This window comes from Corvus cornix, chromosome 2, assembly GCF_000738735.6.
Source record: "Corvus cornix cornix isolate S_Up_H32 chromosome 2, ASM73873v5, whole genome shotgun sequence".
In the NCBI taxonomy this organism is placed as follows: Eukaryota; Metazoa; Chordata; class Aves; order Passeriformes; family Corvidae; genus Corvus; species Corvus cornix.
The window spans coordinates 41,777,879-41,798,051 of NC_046333.1; the positions used below are offsets into that span (position 1 = coordinate 41,777,879).

Sequence of the window (20,173 nt, forward strand, 5' to 3'; positions counted from 1 at the left end):
CTGAAAAATGCATGTTGAAGAGGGCACATGGCTTTGGGACACAGTCTTTCTATTCAGCTGTGGGAAACAGAATTACTTTTAGGCTGCTATTATAGCAGGGTGTTTTCAAATGTGATAATTTAATTCAGAGGTATGGCAGATCAAAAGGAATCTGTACAGAAAGGATATGTAACAAGAAAGGAACAGATACAGACAGGAGTTTTTTGCTGTACATGACATTCTAAATTAGAGTGGAAGAAGTCTCTGTCAATAAGATCAAAAGGTGGGAACAGAGATGAAAACACTTTTTTTACTGTTAATTATTATAAACCAGGTAGGATTGTATTTGAGCACTATTGGCAGAATGTTAAGAAGCAGTCACAGCCTCCTGCTCCCCCTGGGAGAAGAGTATTGGAGCATTTGAAATTATAAGAAATAAATAGTTTCTGGATGATTTTAACGTTCTCTTCTGTTCACTGTTAACACTAAATGGCTACAGCACCTAACAGCCATTTTGTGACATGCTCCCATTTTTTTCTTAAAGGTAAGCATGAATAGCTCAAGTTAAAATACAGGGATTTTAGCAAACCATGCTTATTGTAGGAGGACAGCTTGGTCATTCAAGAGTGGTACTTTTTTCTGTGCCTGACATTTTTGAGACAGACATTTTTGATCTTTGATTGTTTTGCACAGGGTGAAATATTGAGTCACTCTGGGGTCATTTAAGAGCCCAGGAAATTTCCCCATGCACTGAGGAAGCTAATGTATAGTTAATTCCTTAGGAGATAATTCAATTCTTCTTGAATAAATTACATGCTTGTTTCACTTGCAGGTGTTTCTCATGTTCTGTTCTAAAGCGGTGCTTAGTGTTGCTGAGGGCAGTTGGTAGTTGCTGTGATGATCCCAGATGGAGCTGAATTTCAATGGTATGGGTGATCTGCAGGGCTCCCAGATCGTTTAAGGGGTTTGGAAGCCTTGGCTGGGGCTCAGCTGGCAGAGTATGTACACGTGTGTGTGTATAGGTATCTGGGAGTGAGCTGGGTGTTTGAGCTCCCCTTTTGATTGGTGAAACTCCAGTCAGTACAGTTAGTGGAGCTTGGAGAGCTGCTTGGCCACCCAAAGCTGTTGTCTATTTTCAGATGTAATAAGTAACTCTTCTGACTTTGTTGACTACATCAAATTGATCTGCTTTGACTGTGGTGGGAAATTAGACATCCAGATTGCAGGTAGGCACCCAAATAGACACATAAAAACTGAAGTGTCAGTCTCGGAGTCAAATCCCACTTACAGCAAGATATTGCTGATATTTTCACTTCATGACTATTTGTTTCTTGCACTCTGCTGTGGAACTTGCATGTGTGGAATTGCAAGATGCTTACACCTGGGCAGGCCTATCAAATTCAATGCTGGTGTGAATAAATCCAATACAGATTTTTCAAACCAATCTCATAAAAAGTTGAACACTGTGCTGTAACTTGCATCCTTTTATACTCTCAAATTAATGTCTTGTCTGCTGCCATTGTATCTTCTTCCCTTCTTGCATGGCACTTTCTGAGAGACTGCATCTCACCTATGACTTGCATTTCTTTTGATAGTTTTAGGTAAAACAGGTTTTCCTTGAATATGAAAGAGGAATTCAAATACAGCAGTTGTGTTTTCCATGAGATTAGTTTAACTGTTTTTATACCATTGGAGATGAAATTTGTTCCTCTCAGATTACAGTTTATCATGGGATGAGTTGCCTCAGGGGGCGTCTGTAGCGTTGGCTGCTTTAGTTGAGGTGTCTCTTAAGATAATTACCTTAAGAGTGCCTCTTAAGGTAATTAAAGCAGGACATGCCTTGAGCTCCTGCCTCTTCTTGCAAATGTGGTGCTGGCACCTTGCAATCACTTTGGGTGCTGCTGCAAAATATCTCAGCTCCCCAAAGCAGGAGAGAAGTTGTAATGTAATGCAGCTGGCAGTGTTTGTGTCCCTTCCTGGCTGTAGGTCTGCGCTCCAGCCTTGCTCCCATTGATCAATCCAGTATAAAAAGCAAATGGCTTTGCACCCACTCACATTGGGACTGCACGTGCTGGCATTTTCCTCTTGCAGTTAGGTACTTAAACCACAGATCTGTACCTTCATAATCACTGGGAAACCTAAAATCATACTGCTTTGCTACTTTTATTTTTCCTTTTCTTCTTTGAACAGCTATACACAGTATCAAAAAATGAAGGAATGTTTTCATTCGTGCTTGTATCTTGAGATATTTCCATTTAGGTACTTAAGGGTATGGAAAGGGATTTTTTTTTTTTTTAAATATTCTATAGGAGCGAACAGAATACAAATAAAATCGTTTACATATTTTGTGTTTCAAGACATTTTATTTCTTAAAGGAAAATTAGAAGCAGAAATGTTTGGGAAGAAAAGAGCTAGAAAATTTTGGGAGGAAAATTGATGCTGCCTTAGATAACTAGAGGTCACTAGATGACTAAAAAAGTTATTACATGTTCAGAAAATGGCAAATTTTAGCTAAAAGTCTTTCCTGGTTCAGCCACAAAATTAGGAGAGCAACTAGAAATTAAAACACAAGTTGCAACAGAATTATAAAAGAGGAATCAAATACTAATCAATAGAAATTAGAAGGAAGAAGTATGGAAAATTTATAGGGACAGCCAGAAACAGGAAATGAAGAATCTGTGGTTGGTAAGGGAAAGGACAATAAAAAGGTTTTAGTGTATTAATAGCAAAAGTCCTAATCATATAAGCCACTAGATGGAGATAGTAAGATTGTTACAAGTGATTTGAAAGCACCATAAGTGCTAAAAAAAATATTTTTATTCTACATTTTGAAAAATGCTTGATGCAGTCTCCATGTTATGAGTGTGCTAAGGCACTGTCCAAAAGGCCTGGAGGAAAGAAAGCAAGAAGTAAAGCAGCAGCTGCTTGGACTAAAGACTATTTAAAATCAATAGTCCTGGACAACTTTCACACAAGAATCCTAAATGATCTCTTGAGGAAATCTCCAGTTCATTGATGCACCTTGATGAAGGAAAAAAAGACACCGAACAACTCAAAACCAAACAAATAACAAAAAGCCACCCAACGACCCATCACCCCCCCCCAAAAAACCCCCAAACGAAATCCAAACAAACATTCCCACCTTAAAACATAGGCTGATACCTGTGCAATAATTGCTTTGCTATCATTTTAAACAAAATTAAATGGTCTCTAATTAATAATGCAATAAATTGTTAGTTTAATCAAACATAGTTAAAGCAGGGGGTATAAGTAAATGATTTTACCATATACTATCTAGTTTTTTACTTGAAACTTAAAAGTTGATTGATAACAAATTATTATAGAAATAATAGAAGTGCATAGTTTTGGCCAATTGATGGTGTAATCAGAAATGCAAAAGGCATCTATTCATAAATGAGCAGATGAATCCTGTAAATCAGAATGCAAAAATAAAAAAATCCTGAGTGCAAAATCTGTACAAAATTTCTTAGTATGTCATCTGGATTTATAAATTCAAATTTTTAAATTGTGAGAATAAGTGTCTGGATTTGGTGATGAGTCCACAAGGTAGGTTGCAGAATTTTAGAGAGTGTCAGAAAGAGGGACAGAAAAATGTGAAACACTGACTAATTGCTCACCTCACAAGAAGCAGTGATGAACTATCTGCTTGTGATATGCTCAAAACCTACACGTTAGATAAATTGTACTGAAAGCAGCAGAGAAATAAAAGGGAAAGAGGGAGAAATGAAGGATTATGTATGTTGCACATTTTGTTGTCATCAGTTCCAGTTTTCATTTTTGAGTGAAAAAAAGCTACATTTCGTGTGTGGGTGTGTTTGAAAATATATTTGACATGCATTCAGCTTCTCAGTCTCATTGTTTGCTTTTAAAACCATATTTCTATTTAAAATTGTTATCAACATACATAGTCAAAGAAGCTCTGCACCAATTGTGTATTCATTTGCATTTTATTAACTTAAATCTTGTCCCATGTTTAGGAGCAGAAGATGACAGGAGTGGGCATTTAGTAAAACCATTAGCAGCAATAGTGCCTAAAATGTGGGTTTGATTTTATGTTGGCTACATTCTGTTTGTTTGTTTAATGACTATCCATGTCTATGGGGAGTAAATTCAGAAAAATATGACCTTTCAATTGCCACATGTTGTCTGTGTTCAAACTACAAAACAGCAGAAGTGCTAGCTTTAAGCTTAGAAAAATGTGTATTGTTCTATTTATATTTCTTAAGCTGTGTATGTAGAAAATCCCGGTTGCTTAAAAAGAGCAGTGCTGTAAGTGCTGTTCCTGAACTGATAAAGTCTGCTTGGCAAAGCTTTGTAAAGGCACTCAGAATCAAAAGTGAGTCTGTTTACCTCTTGAAAACGCTTTCATAGGAGGTTCTGGTTAGCCATTTCCAATAGAGAATGGAGCAGTTGATCAGATAGCAGCTAAACTAATGAAAAGCATCATGGAAGTGACAGGAAGATTAATTAAGTTCCTCCAGTTGTATTCACGTGTTGTGGTACAGAGTTCCTTCGGGTACTGCTGCAGTTAAATGGTATTCATGGTGACAAATATTGCACATTTCCAGAAGTGACACTTCTGAGTCAAGGGTAAAAAACACATTTGGTAGTTTTAGCCCGTGAAGAATGTTCAAAACCAAAGATGAGCCTCTGTGGTTGTTTAAAATATACAAATGTAACTTGCTCCTTCTCTTCTTATCCTTTAGTGTAGCCTCAGGAGATTAGTAATGAATCACAAAATCTGCATTATTGTGTAGTATGTCTTAAACTACTCCAGATGGCTTCAAAATGAAAACAAACCAAACTTCTAGCTGATGTACTTAGTATATTTGATTTGAGGCACAAAAATATGTGTGCTTGGAAATATTTTCGATTGCTTTTGGAGGCATACAAAACTGTGGCTTTTTTGCTGTTCTTTCTTTCTGCAATGTGGTCACTAATAGGAATGAAATAACTTCAATATATAAATTTCCAAATTATGTGGAAATTTTAATCCCACTTTACTTGCAAGAATCTTTTCATTTTGGGATGCATTTGATGAATTAGTAGGCCAAATGTGATTTGGATTGTTTCTCCCATTTTATTTTCAGAAATGAATGATTCCACAATAAATTTTTGTTCTTAATATCTGTCTCTGTACAGCAGACAAAATTTATTTTAGGAAAATCTGGAAACCTCTGAGATGTGTGAGATCATTTAGCCTACTACACATGATGCATAGACTTAAAATGTTGTATCACTAGTGTATTTGTTGACTATTATTGCACTTCTGCCAGCAAAGAGTTCCTCGATGTGCTTCTGTATTTGCAAGAGATGAGTTGTGGTCAGCCTTACTAACTGACTTTCATCAAAGCCAATTGGTAAGAGTTTGGGTATAAATCTAGTATTAGTTGCCTCCTGGGAGAGTTCAAGACTGGAAGAGGTTTTCCAGGAATCCTAGGGAATTAACTGGGTGCATTAATATTAAATATTAATTAGTCTCTGCAACAGACTTGCCTGTGAGTGGCTTTAATACTTACTACGAAGGCATTGTGTAAATCAGTGGATAGATAAAAATCAGTAGAAAGCACAGAACAGAGGAGCTAGTTCATGAAGTGGTCCTCTGGCTCTAGATGAAGTCAGGTGTGGAGAGTAACCTGTAGCTTTCCCAGGTCTGGAGAAATGTAAGTTGTGTGCTGTACTTCTGGGCCATGTGTGCTATCTGCTTTTTTGTTTATTCCAAGGAGATGATGTCTTGTGGGTTGTTCTGCGTTTTGAAAATCTGCCCTTTGTGGCAAAGCCTTTACCAAGGTGAGAAAGGGCAGAAAAACTTAAGGTGGACATGCTATTATGAAAAAAAGTAACAGGTTGTTGGAAAAGAGGATTTCAGGAAGTAGAAGTTGCTTCTAGTATTAGAAATAAGGATGAGGGGTAGCTGATTTAGGAGAAGGTAATTTTTTTCTTGTTACGCTTATGCTGTTGCTGAATCACAAGAGTCTGGGGGTTTTGTTTTCATAAGTGAACCACGCATGCATGAAAATATGATAATTTTGCAGTTGACCGGCATCTGTAGCAAAGTTAAATGCTGGTTAGCCTGTGCTAGCTTGTTGATGCCTGGGAGTTTGCACCATGGGCTGACATCATGGACTAATTTGCTCATTCATTCTGCATGATCCTGCATGCCCAGGCTGGGTCTACTCAAATCTCCAGGCACACATAAGTGTTTGCTGCTCCTGACTGTGCTTCCCTACAGCTGTTTTCAGCAGAACCCTCAATGCTTGCATTAAAACACCAGGCATTTGGGATTGCAATTACTAAACTAAACCTTGCTTCCACTGACAGTGACAATATCCCACTCAGGGAATAAAATTTATTTTTTGTTCCTTGCTTGAAACCCTACTTCTTTGTGCAGCTTATTAATGTTGTACATGTGTAAATGAAAGCAGGGTTTGTCATGGAGTATGTGAATTTGGGATGTGAAAGCTTTCCAGTGATTTTCCCTCCTACCTTGCATTTTTGTAGATGAAATAAATAGAAATTAAATTTCTTGTTTTAGTGTCTTTGGTTACTTTAGTTGTATACTTACTCCCTGAACACAAATAAGATGCAGTAGGGAAGGGAGGTTGTCCTTCTTGTTTTACATCCTACAGGGCAAAATCAAATTGGAGGTAACATTCAGAACCAAGTTGTGGAGAACATGTCAGTCTCTGTGACACTTCGGTGTTTCCATTTCCTGAGGATCTGACCTGCCATCAGACACCATGGAATTGGTACAGGTTTTTAACACAACAGCCATTTCAAGAAGGGGTGTTTGAAGGCAGTGTGGTCCTTGCCTGAGCACTAATAGCACATCTGCATAGACATCAGCCTTCTGTACCCAGGCTCTCAGATGACCAGCTGATGGCATGAATCAGCAGGCATATTGTCTTGGTGGAACATCGAGACCAGAGTCAGCCTACATCTTGCAGGGTTTGACTCCTGGCAGAATAACCCCAAGCCTTTTTTTCTGTGATAAGGTAAACGCAACTTAGCAGGCAAATACTGTGCAGACTGGGTGCAGACTGTCTTAAAGGACGTCACGCAGTGCCTCTGCAAAAGCACTTCAGAGCTGGAAAAGGAGCTGAAGGATTTCACAGAGAATTGATTCTCTGAGCTTTTACCCTCAGTGAAGGGAGAGGAGGGAATTCTTGTACTGCAGAAGGCCCCTGATAGCAGCTTATACCTACTGCTCAGAGCATATTAGAGTGGTTCAGCTGAGGTATTTTAAACCAGTCTTTGAGGATGGTATTTTCTCCTATAGCGAGGTGTCCTTCACTGTATTGTAGAAGTGAATGAGCATTGTAATGATGAAATAAAGTAAAGGAATGTACCACGAATACCCTCTGGTTTTTGCTGTCCTCACTGTGCAGTTGAAACATAGGCCATGATTTCTAGACAGCTTCTTTCTTCTTTAATCCCTCAGGGGTTTTTAGACAGCATTTCTTCACTGTGATTTAAGATTTGCTCAACTTACATTGTTGGTCAGTTTGACCCACACAAGAAGTCTTGCTCTTCCTCCCTTGTACACTGTGGCCTCAAAGTGCACTCCTGCACTGTGAGCTTTTTAGTTGTGAAGCAAAGCTTATTTTGGGGTATATGTGTACCAAGGATGTCTTGTTTCAGGGCTTGCCTCTTCCTAGGGGCAGTTGAAATAAGAAAGGGCACTGAGAAAGGCTAGGTATCAGAAATGAATAGGTGTGGGACTGCCAGTGAGGGACAGGACCGAAATTCGTGCCCCAGTTCCCCGTGAGTGTTCAATCTCAGTAGCATTCATACAGGTATCATGAAACCTCATGAGGGCAATGCTGCAGAGGATCCTTGCTGAGGGATGCATAGCAGCACTGTACACCAGGGCTCTTGCCTCTGCTGCTGCAACTGGAGCGTTCCTTGGCTGCTGTGCTGCTGCGATAATTTTGCCCGAAGTGATTGGACCTCATGAAATAGTACTTATTGTGTGGTGGTTTTACAAATAAGAAGTGGAGCTTTAAATGAAGTATACCTGTCATCCTCTTTCCTGCAGAATGAAAGCATTCATCCCATTAGATCCTATTATAATGAAATAAACGTTTCAGCATACTGTCCATTATTTTTAGTATAAGTATATTATCACTGATACATGCCAGACTGACGGCAGGAAACCAATGTCCTCTATTGATTCAGAGAAGAGACATATGTGCATAAATACAGACCACATTGTGTTCACCACACTGACGCACTGGTGTGTGTCGGATCCATCCCGAGGCACTACATGTACATGGTGGAGAGTATTTCGGTGTTTCTTTGGTCTTTCTTCTGAAGATGCTACTAGTTCGTATAGCAGCAGGGATTGTGTGTTGACCTATTTACAACAAACTTAGGACCACTCCATTTGACACAGAAATAAAATACCTACCAGCTGCTAATGACTTATCAACCTGGGCCAGAAAGCAACTAGAGACCTGGAGGGTGAAAGGTTGTAAAGTCCATTACAGATCCTTCTTGTCGTATATCTCCTGTCCTCATGCTTTGTTATTCAGGTGAAGAAACTGTAGTTTAAAAAATCAGTGTGGCTGTATTGAAATTGAACCACCTATTTGTCAGTTGCTTTTTAAAAATAGAAACAGACTTGGCTTTATCCAACATTTGGATTGAAATTGTTTATTGAAGTGGAACTATCGATTAAAAAAAAAAATCTTAGGGGTACATGATCTTGCAAAGTGCCAGGCATCTTTATCTTCTATTGAAGTTGGGGTATTGAGGCACTCAAAGCTTCTCCTGGAGCCTGCCCTTCAAAGAAAAATACACTAACAATATACGCTTTGTCTTTCCCATCTATTATGTAATTGAGCACGTTATGTCACTAAACGCATTTACTGCCAAGAAACAAAAAAAGCCCGTACAATTTTAGAAGGGCTTATTTTTTTTTTTTGTCCAAACCGGAGTTAGGTTAACCAGGATATAAGAGCATGTCTTTGCCAGCCCGTTAAAGAAAAGATCTGTTTGTAGTACTCTTAGTCCTGATGTCACAGGCACAGCAAGGACATCAGAAGGAGGAGTCAGATTACAGTAAGAATGGGCAGTGCAGCATGCAGCCGGAGTAAACGCTAAATCAGACAGGGATTGTATCAGGGATAAGACTGCCTGCAAAGTGCTCATCCTGAGGAGGCACACTGCTCTCTCATGCTTCTCGTGCTGGGAAATTTCCACATAATGTAGAATGAAAAAGCTCTGTTTTACATGTCAGCCCTGTGCAGGAGCTAATGCTGAATACACAGCGGTGGGATCCTGACTGCATGATTAATGAGAAACATAATGTATTTTGGTAAGTGTTAACCGTGATGTAATTCTGCTTCTGCTCACATTATCAATAGGAGTGATTATTACAGATTTCGGATTCAAGAACATTTCGTGCTGGCACGCACCTAAAACTGACAACTGGGGAATCCTGCCGGCTGTGCAGTTTGAAAGGATTCCATTGTCTGGGAAATTTTCTGTTTGAGTGGGCTACTGCGTAGTTCTAGCGGTTTGAAAAACAAGCTAGATAAGATGAACTCGTGCTAGGTTTGTTTTAAATGAACTTGTGTTTCATCTGCCGAGAGGGGATGAGAAATGCTTGTGAGGCATGGGAAGTTTTAGACTAACTTAATGTAATGGACGAGCTGCTACTGCACTGTCAGTGCTGGGGAGGCACAGTGAACCTCAGTATTTCATTCAGCTCTTAGTTTGAAGAATTCAAAGGTACAAAGGAGAAACAATGTTTTATTTGCAGTGCTGTGATTGCCGAGTACTCTGCATTGTGCAGATCGCCGGTGTGGGGTTGGCTCCTTTCATGCCACAAAATGCGTATTATTTTAAGCCTTTAGGGGTCTTGGAGCTGTTAAATATTTGTGCAGAGTTTAGTTTTGTTGCTTGATGGAAATCTTCCTTAGGCTTACAGCTGAGCTGGCTGCATACCCTAAAAACATAGTGTAGAGCTATGTCTAAGCAATGTAGCGCTGCAGTACTGGGCTGGGATGTACGATTGCAATATAATGCTGCAAGTTAGTGCTGTTGAAGAGCAAAGAAAAATAAAATAGAGAATTTGGTGTTGTGATGGAAAAATGCTATTCTTGACTGCTTGAAATCTCATCTAGTCTCACTGTTAATTTATAACTACATAATACTTAGAATGAACCCAGAGCAGGGAGTTGAAGGATTTCTGGGACATTCAGCAGCTTTCTCAGTTTCATTAAATGTTGAATCAGGAGTTCACTTCAAGCTTTAAGGGAAGAACTTTTTTAATATTCTCAGCCCTTTCAAAAAAGTACTGTGCCTTGTGCCATGCTAAGCATTATCTTCTTATTTTCATAAAATTAAAGATTGTGTATGTATGTGTGTGTGTCTTTAACAGTGAAACACATCAATTATGAAAGCAGATAGATTTTTGATGCAAACTGTCATAGCAGAAAAAAAATACACAAATTGGTTGAGTTGTCAGAACTGTTCTGCGTCCCTTGCAAAGATAAATTTTCAGTGTTTTAGCTTTATTACATTTTCAAAAGACTGAGGAAGAAGAATAGGCAAGCATTATGGTTTTAAGTTTGATTAATTCAGATTACGTCTCTTCACTATTAAAAAAGTCAGGTTAATTTGCTATTCATTTCTTTCAGGTATTTTTCTACCATTAACAGCATTGCAAGCGCAAGACGGGTTGGTTGGGTTTTTTTTAACAATCAGTTATTCTTGTGTAGGATTAGAATTTGCAGTTTCCTGAAATTATAGAGTTAGGGTATTAGGTATATGTTAGCTGCATGGTATTTATTTTATCATTTTTTTCCTGTCTATAATTTTCAGAAACATGTAGTGGTGATCAAACTTTTTTTGATGTTACTTTGAAAAAATAAAAATCTCTGATTTGTTTTCTGGTGCAACACAAGTTTTTAAATGGAAAAAACTGCACTGTGCTTTCTCTCTGCTTTGTAGGAATTTCACTTCTGAGAGCAGAGCTGAAAGTTTCTGCTAGGCAGGTTCTCTGTCTGCTGTGTTGAGTCTGAAGTTTCCTTCAATGTTAAGTTCTAAATGAATGTTCTTGTTCCTGTCTTTTGCATAAGAAAGCATGAGCTGGGGGATAATGTTTAGCTGTGGCTATTCTGGGTATTTTCTTGCTATTCTGGGTATTGCTCTGTCTGTGAGAAGCCAGAACATCTGTAATCTCACCTGTCCCTGTTACTGCACTAAGCAGTATTGCACAGAGCCAGATGAAAGCTTGACTGCGTACATCGTACGCCTACTTTGATTTCAGATTGCTACAGCTATCCTACAGACAGTATTGGAATTTTATTTTTTCTAAGGAGAAAAAAGATACTTTCCTATAAATATTAGTAAAGAATTCTGTAGTGTTTTTTGGGGCTTTGGGGGTTTTATTTAATCCGTACATGCAAATGTTGGGCCACATAAGTATAGAAAGGGCAGAAAAAGAAAGCATTTCTCTATGTTTGTATGCATCTTGTTTGGCTTTCTGGGCCTTCTTGTCTATTCGCTGCTGATGTAAGGTGGCATAGTGGGAATGCGTGTGTTCAGCACTTAGGCTGAAGTAAATACTGAAAATAATTACCACAGAAAGTAAGACCTAACCCTCTGACAGTATTATTGTTATGGAGCAAGTGTTAATGGGTGAAGTGAGTTTTTTAACTATCAGAGAGAGAAGTTGCTAAATTCAGGAATTTGTCGTCATGTTTCTCTCTCTTTTTAAAGCTGTAGCCTCCAAGAAGATATTCTACCTTTATCTTGCATCCTACTACGTATTTTGTATTGTTTGAGCTGAGCCTTCAAATAATTAAACTCATTGTAACCCTTCTAAATTCATGAGCCTTTATTTCACATTGCAACCGAATACTGACATAGTTGTTTTAAGAACTGCTAATTTTCACTCACCATGCTGTGCTTTTGAGTTTGTTGTCTGGTCACCGTGGATACATTTGTTACTTGTTGTATTGATTTCGCATTCATCATTTCAAGTTGAATAGGAATATGGAGTTGTAATAATAATAGTAATAAAAATCCTACAAAATGATGTGGTATGTTTATAGAGTAAGCCTAAAGCCAATGAAAATAATAAATTTCTGTTAAGTGTTATCATACGGAGACGTTTTGCACTTAAGAACATAACATACGTGCCTCAGAGCAACTTTTGCCTGTATTTATCGCCAAGTTAATAATTTAGCATAAGATAAAAGTCAGCTGTGACCATTCTCAGCAGTTCTGAGAGGAGGAATGGTGGCTGACTGTCAGTGCCACAGCGCAGATGTTGCGCACTGATATGGGGGAACCTCCCCTAGTCCTGCTCAATGTGAGGGCTCTGCTGTGGCTAATGGTCAGAGCTGGACGCTGCACCTCTACCTTACAAGGCCCCACTGGCCACTGTTGCCTTGGCTCGGCCACCTCGCCATGACTGCGCCTTGCTGGGCCTGGCAGCGCCGGCGGCCACGGGAGCTGGCTTGTCCTGGAGCACAGTGGCACCGCGGCTGGGGTGGCCACTCTGGTTGGGGCAGGTGCAAAGTGCTCTTGGCCAGGGGAAGGGGCAGAGCTGCTGGTGCATGTCCTGCACTGCTCCACAGGCCACGGCTGTCGAGCTGGAGGAAACGCCGCAGTGATATTGCAGTTCTGGGACAGTGAGCATGGGTCCTGAGGGCTCAGGGAACCTGGCTGGAACTGAGAGCAAAGCGAATCTGCCACCCCCAGCACCAAAAAAAAATCACTGCCCCCATACTATGCCCTTACAGAAGAAGCACAACTTAAAAAAACTGTAAAATTAAAATTTACAAAGAAAAGGGAGAGGAAAAAAGGAAAACATTGTACCTTTTTTTTTTTCCCCTTCCCCGCCTTCTCTGAACCTATTACTGTATTAAGTAACTTCTGTTCTCAATGTTTCACATTATACAGGAAATTAATATACTGGGATGGAAATTAATATGCTAAGGGATAAAATATAACATTAAGGGAAACAAACAAATAATTTTTGCCTGAAAATGCCATAACATTGCTGTTTGTGTGGTGGCTGTCTTAATTTTCAGAGGGGTTTTTTCAGTCAATGTTGTAGAATGTAGTAGCTCATCTCCATACATACTACTATTCTGAATATCACTTTTTATTTCTGGAACACTTTCTTGAAGAAATTCATGCTGGATGAGTCATGGAATGAAAAGAATACCCCCCCCCACCCCAAATCCTATCACCTCTTTAAAGAAAACACGCATTGTACAAGCCAACTGACCAACTGCTGAAACAGGGAATTTTTTTTTTTTGTTTCAATGAAAATATTAGGTTGTTACTGGTTTGTTTTTAGGAGGTTATATTTCCTTCTAGGTTAGACACTGTGGAGGCCTTTAGTACTATTTCTGTTTTCATTTAAGTCAGGATGACTCTGTGTTGATAAGGCTGTTCTTTTAACATGTTTTGAGAAGCACAGATACTGGATTACTGACTGTGTTTTATCACCAGCCATCTGCAATAAGAAAGTGTAGTTAATATATAATGGATGCTGTGTGTGACAGAAGAATTCAGCTGAGCAAGCCAATGTATAGGATCTTGAAAACTGCAGGAGCCTGATGTTTATATTTGGAACATTACAGCCTCCTGGGCAGTGAAGTTCGTATCTTGAAGCACTGAATAATCATTAATGCATGTATACATAATAACAATAAAAAAAAAATCCTGTTTGAATTTACAGAAACTGCTCTGTGCTAGATTTCACCCTTTTAGTTTCTGTTACAGAAACTATTCATTTAAAATGCCACTAAATATATCCAGTATGTTGCCATAACAAAAAGGTCCTTTTGCCATTACACAGACAAAAAAAAAAAGTCATTCCAAGTGTAACTTTTCTGGTGGCTGACAGAATTGCTCCAAACACAAAACTGGATTCAGTGGTTTCCTGCTTCATTAGAGGAGATTAGATCACAGTTGCTACAGCTGAAGGTCCTTTAACAAAGTGTGTGTGCGCTCATGTGCTCACGTGAATGTGTGTCTGTGCATATTTTAGCTGAAATGTAGAATCTAATCCTGCATGCTTTCCTAATGAATGTCTTCATTCTGTTAAGAAATGAAATTTAAGAGGAAACCAGATTTTTAAAATTTTCATTGTGATATCATACTTCTGGCTATTTTAATTTTTTTTTCCTAAAAAGCAATTTATATAAATTTTTACAAAATATTTAAAAATAATGAGAGCCTTTGACTGAATTATGTCATATGTCTTATACCTCTCTGTGCCTGTGTGCAAGTATCCTTCCATGTTATTTTGATTTTGTTTCATAAGCTAGTGGCAATTCTAGAAATTCTTGCAATTACAAAAATGTTAATCAGGTTACAGGAATCCCTTTAAAGATTTTGCCTCTCATTGATCTAAAGAAGATGGTGGTATTTGAAAAAGGAGAAATATATTTGGACTGGCAAAAGGAAATATTTCAATTTTCTATTAGATCATGAAAAGTTCTTGAAATACAATAGAGGTCGTAAGGGCTCCAGTTTTTAAAAAGATATTACATGTAATATACTGCAAAGATTAGTTTTGCAGCTGAAATTGCATAGATGATTGGTAACATTCAGAGAAAATGCAGCAAAAGAGAGAAATACCAAAGCTTGAAGTGTCCGAGATTGCACTTGAATTAAATTGCTGGGGATGAAAGTGGGAAGAAGCTTTTCTCTATTGTAGGGCTAAGTCAATATATGGCAAAGCCACTTTCTGTAGGTCAGCCTGTATGTTCAGTTATTTTAGCAACACTTCTCTGAGAAATCTACTTAGGGGTGAAAAATCTAATACACGAAGCTGCATTACTGGCATGCTCATATACTTAGACCTCCTTGTTCATTTTGTTGAGCACTTCCTTCAGCTCATCAGTCTCATGCTCACAAACATGTTCCTTAGACAATTTTTTTTTTTTTCTATGTACATATACCCCATAAAGAGTTACTTCAATCTTAAGTAAGGTGTGACAGCTTAAAGTAGTTGGCAAGGGTCTGGATCAAATGTAAAATATGGAAATGCAACCGTAATTTCAAATTGGAATTGTAAGGGAGGCTCTTATGAAAGTTCAATTACTATACACCCTTGCTTCTTGTTAACATCGATGATAATACAGTTCTGTCTCTTTTGATGCTTAAAATAATATCCATTTAAAATTTCCTTAGGTTTGAAAAAATGGTAAGACATCTTGAGTCCTTATCTGGTGTTTAAACAAAAGTACTTGCTCTCCCTCTTCATTTTTTTTCTCCTTTTTGCCTTATTTCCCTCCCCCCTTCCTCCCCTACCCCACTATTTCTGCTTTAGAAAAGGTTGCATGTATTTTAAAAAGATGGGGTTAGATCAATCTATTTATTTTTTTTATACCTCTTCTAGCTGGCAGTTGTTTGGAAATCTTTCATCACTATGGGATAAGGTCCTGTCTCTTTTACCAAGCCAACTAATTTACTCTGTTTTGTAGTCCCCGCAGGTTTCAGAATTTAAAACCATAATGTACCACTTGCTTTTCAAGTAAAGCTTGAAAAGCTCCTGGGATTTGGTAGTGTATAGTATCTTCATCTCTGAAGCAGTTAAAGGAGATACAAAAATGAGATTGACCGTGAGTGTCTGCTAACTCTGGGTATGGCTGTTTGAAATTTTAGCATAGGCTTAGGGTCTCAAAGGGCTTTGGCTCATACTGGTAATTTTTATAATGTGTGTTGTTTATGTTTTCTCTTTATTACAATGCAAACCAGTAGTCTCTTCCCCAATTCCCTCCATCAGAAAACAAGATAGAACCTAAAAAGCGGCTTTATGCTAGAAAACCCCCTCTGAATATTGAAACTGCTTTCTTGAGAACAAAGGAAAAAAGCTAGGCTTAATTTTCTCTTTGAGTATTACTTCATAGTGGTTCTCTTATTTATTTACTTTCATGCGGTAATTGAAAAAGCAGATGGACAATTCATTCAAATGAAAGCCATGAAAATTTTCTCAGCTTTTGTTCTTGTTGACCTTGTTTACTCAGCTTGTTTACTATGGAGTGTAGTAAGTTATGAAGATAGAGGGAGATAATAGCTGTGTTTTCCAATATTGTTACCCATCGTTGCACTAGGGATCAATACTGAATGAAAAAAAAGAAAACCAAAAAAGACCAAACAAGTTAAAAAACACAGAACCTTGACAAGATCTGCTACTGTGAGTGCAAAAGGAAAGAGCAGGTGGAGAGGAAGCCAGTCTGGGCACTGCAAGAAATCTCAGTGCTCTTTTTGCTAAGCCAAGTCATTTTTCAGTAGTGACCTGAGGGTCTACTGTCTCTATAGTGCAATGTTTAGCAAATTAGGTTTTGTTTGCTGGTATTTACCTGTGATAGCAAATCCACTCACCTCCTGTCAAAACCAGCAATGTAACAGATGCATTCCGTTTGCCAGATATGTGACTATTATGTAGGAAGCACACTGTTCCTCTATTTTTCTATTATTACTGGTAAGTTGTGCTGCTGTGAGCAGCAAATTTTTCAACAGTGGCTTGTCTGCTTTTAGGTAGCACAGGATAAAGTAATAACTGCGCGGACATACAGAAAACTTTACATAATCTCCTATTTAACTTTGTAATTCCTGTGTTTGTAAATACAGGAATTACAGCCAAACAGGCCATAAAAAGTTGTGTATGCATATGTAAGGTTATATTTAAATCCTTTCACTTTTTGTCTCCTTCTGACTGAGGGCATGGCAGCCACATGAACATGGGCACTGTAAAGCCACTGAACTGTATTATTTGTAGTATCCTTACATGATTTTAGCACTCAAGACATGATGTAATCATTTACAAACATTGGTCTCGCCAGTCCTGACCGCAGTCTGTCTGCCGTGTAAAACTAGTTGTTTTGTCCTCCTTTCCACTCGCAGTGCTAGGGCAGTTGCCACAGCCTCCTAATAACACATTTAGACTCTTAGGCTTAAATCTTAGTAGCCCTGAATACTTTGAAATTGCATTGGTCTACATGGTATGATTATTCTCTCCCCATTCTTTCTATATTAAGGAAGGTTTCAAAATAATAACTTTTTCTTTTCAATTGGGTTGAGGTAAAAGTTTTCACTACATTTATAAATTCCTAATGGTTTCCCTTTTTTCTTTCTTTTTTTTTCTTTTTCTCCCAATCCATTGAAGTATTTTTGTAGAACATAAAAGATATATTCTTACATAGGTACAGCTGACAAACCTACTCAATGCTAATTAGCAGCCCATCCAAATTAGCATTTAGCTCTACACATCTAACAACACATGCAAGAGGTTACCTGAAGGAAGAAATGAAGGTTTTTAGGCTTGAAAGAATCAGTGGCCTTAAAGAGGGACATTACTACACACATGCCCACACAGATATGCTCCTTCACGTGAATGAACTTACCGAATGTAATGAACAAACATGGAGAGGCTGAAAACACATTAAAAAAAAAATCAAAGCAACACTGGCAGCCTCGCTAGTAATGTAGATACAATCAAAATGTGATTGTGGAAAGACTCAGAGTGTGTGAAATGTATGTAAACTCTGCTGGCAGAGAAAGGCAGGCAGGCAGCAGGTAAAGTGGGGTGGCTTGCTGGTGCTGCAACAAAAAGGTTCTGGCAGCACCACCCTTCACAAGCATTCCAAGATGACCAAACAAAACTGCTCTGTTTTGCCATAGTGACTAGCTTGAAGCAGAATTGTCATCACATGCTACCATCAACACACCAGGAAGAAAATTTATTTAAATAGTCTGAAATTAACATTGTGAAGGCCATGAATGATAATGCTGTATGTCACTGTGGACACCCAGAAAACTCCAGAGATTTTAGGAAGAAAATGCAGATGTGTAGAACATTAATCTATTTTTACTTGTCATTATCCCCTGCCCTATTTTTTCTTTTTAAAGCTTAATATATCCAAAATATTTAGTGTAGTGAAGAAAAACAGAACAGAACTGTCTCAGGTAGGCAGTCTTTGATGATAGTTAGCATTGAAAAATATTAACAATTAATATTCCTAAAATATCCCTCAGTTTATTCTAGCAATGTTTGTCATTTGTATAAGTTTTTTGTGCATTTCTAGTAGAAACGTTTCTTCATGAGAACATTCACAAAGATAAAAATTGCATGATACTTTATTGTAATTTATTATAGGAGGGTTTTTTTAATGTTAAAAGCTATGCCAGCACATTGTCAGCAATACAAGCTCACTTTAGATTCATCTGAAAACAGAAATATTTCCATCTGACCTCAGTATATAGTCAAATGAATTATGAATATTTTATATTAAATGTCTGTTTGAGAGACTCCAGCTGAGCTAATATCTTCAAAATCAAAAGGTAAGAAGAAATAATGGTAATTATAAATTTTTAGCCCTTTCTAGATGCTCACAGCAATAGATGACTAATGCTTTCAGAGAATGTTTACCATAATAAGTAAGTTAATCTTTTAAGAAATCTTTGTGAGGTGCCTGTGATGGGCAGATTTTCAGTTTTGCAAGTTTTTCTATCTCTGTAGCCAGGTTCTGTTTTAGTACATAGTGTAGGGAGCTGATTTTGGTATTAGTTGAGGTAATATTGATGGTTTGTCTGAAAGAAGTTGGGCAGCTTTTGAAAACTGTGGGTATAATGTAAGTATGGCAAGTGCTAGCAGATATCAAAGAAAGCTCTTGCAAGTTTGAGAATCTTTCAGGAAAAATTGAGCTTTCCTCACTGATACTGTTTTTACTGAGATCTATTCATAGAGAAGGAGGTTTCAGAAAGTAATTATTGTTTGTAATGAACTGTGGAAAGTGTTGGACTGTGCTAACAGATTTTCTTGAACGCAATTTCATTTACTGGACCTAACATCCTGGGAAGCTTCCATGGCCCCCAGAAAAGTCAGAGTTTCAGCTGTGCTGGACATACTAAACTAGACCTATGCTAGTTAAGGTAACCGCCAGATAATTTGTAGCAGTTGTGTTTAATGTCTCCAATAATTTCAAATATGAATTAAGTGCTCTTCAAAATCTTAAAACTGATCATCAGCAGTGTAGTCAAACTTTGGCAGCCAGTTGGGCAACAGGTTTGGGGTGGAGGCAGTATGATCCAGTGATGGCAAAGGATTTAGCTGTTTGGGTTGCAGATCCTCTTGAAATAGTTGTTCTCTGAACCTTTGCCAGAAGAGGCAATGAATGTGATGGAAATATGAGCTCAGGTGGTTGGATAATTTGAATTGCATTGGCCTTGTGTGGGGAGCTCCACTCATGGGAAGATGCATCTGCAGGAGGAAGTGTGGTGCTGCAGGTCTTGCCATGCTAGAGGAGCTCTGCCCACCTGTGGGGCAAGACTCCATCATTCCCTTGTCCTCCTCAGCTTTACTGATTTCCGTAGAAAGGCTCAGGAATCAACAGGCAATGAAAGTTACCCTCATTTTTTTTGTTTCTGGAAATGTTTTAAAATCACCAACATCTTTTCTTATAAACTTGCATGCAGATTTCTGCTGCAAACAAGTATAGTCATTATTGTTCTTATTAATTTCCGTTTACCAAGTCATCTATGCCAATAAGGATAATATGACATTCTTAAGTCACCTGAGCTATTTGATTCTATACACTCCTAGGCCCACAGCAATTCCCTGTTAGGTTTACATTTGCAAGGAATTCATCTCTGTGTATAGGATGGTGGCTTGCAAGCTTTCCTGGTTATGTGCAAGTTATGTAGAGTATCTCTTAATTTACAGTAGTCCTATTTAAGTTTTATTTAGTTTCCTGGGGGCAACCACTCCAGTGCCTTGATGAACTGGGATGTCTTTTTTGGCCTCATTAAGGCACATTATTTGCAATATCATTAAAAAATCAAGACAATTCAATGAATAGTGTAGTAGTTTATGGTGGTTCTCCTTCAGTTAACAGAGTACACTAGCTAAGCAGAAGAGCAGCAGTGAGGAAAATCTGGGATTTCTTCTCTTCCCCACCTCCCTCACCCCCACCCCACACCCTCACTAGCAGAGGAGGCTTAACATTTTTCTTAGAGCATCATCTCATACAGCTCTGTTGAAGTTTATGACCACAAATCATATCAAGCTATCATTTCTGTGGGTTTGTAGCTCAGCCAGAAAAAGCTGCATGTGGGAGAAGTTCCTTTCTAGTGTGCAGGATTTTGACATTTGCAGTTCTGTGTCTGGAGCTACTGAATGGACATGTATTAAAATTGT

General features: G+C 38.3%; 1 protein-coding gene across 5 annotated transcripts in view; it reads left to right on the plus strand.

Annotated features, from left to right (window-relative positions):
- The window catches only part of ZNF385D (zinc finger protein 385D), a 422,159-nt gene that overhangs the window by 246,913 nt on the left and 155,073 nt on the right, over positions 1-20,173 (plus strand). The window contains exon 1 of one of the 5 annotated variants that reach the window (XM_010398963.4): positions 8,982-9,319. The exons of the other annotated variants lie outside the window; for them this stretch is intronic. Coding sequence (XP_010397265.1) covers positions 9,298-9,319 — 22 coding nt within the window. The 5' untranslated portion in view covers positions 8,982-9,297. Of the gene's footprint in view, positions 1-8,981; positions 9,320-20,173 lie in introns of those variants that run through there. 5 annotated transcript variants of the gene reach the window in all.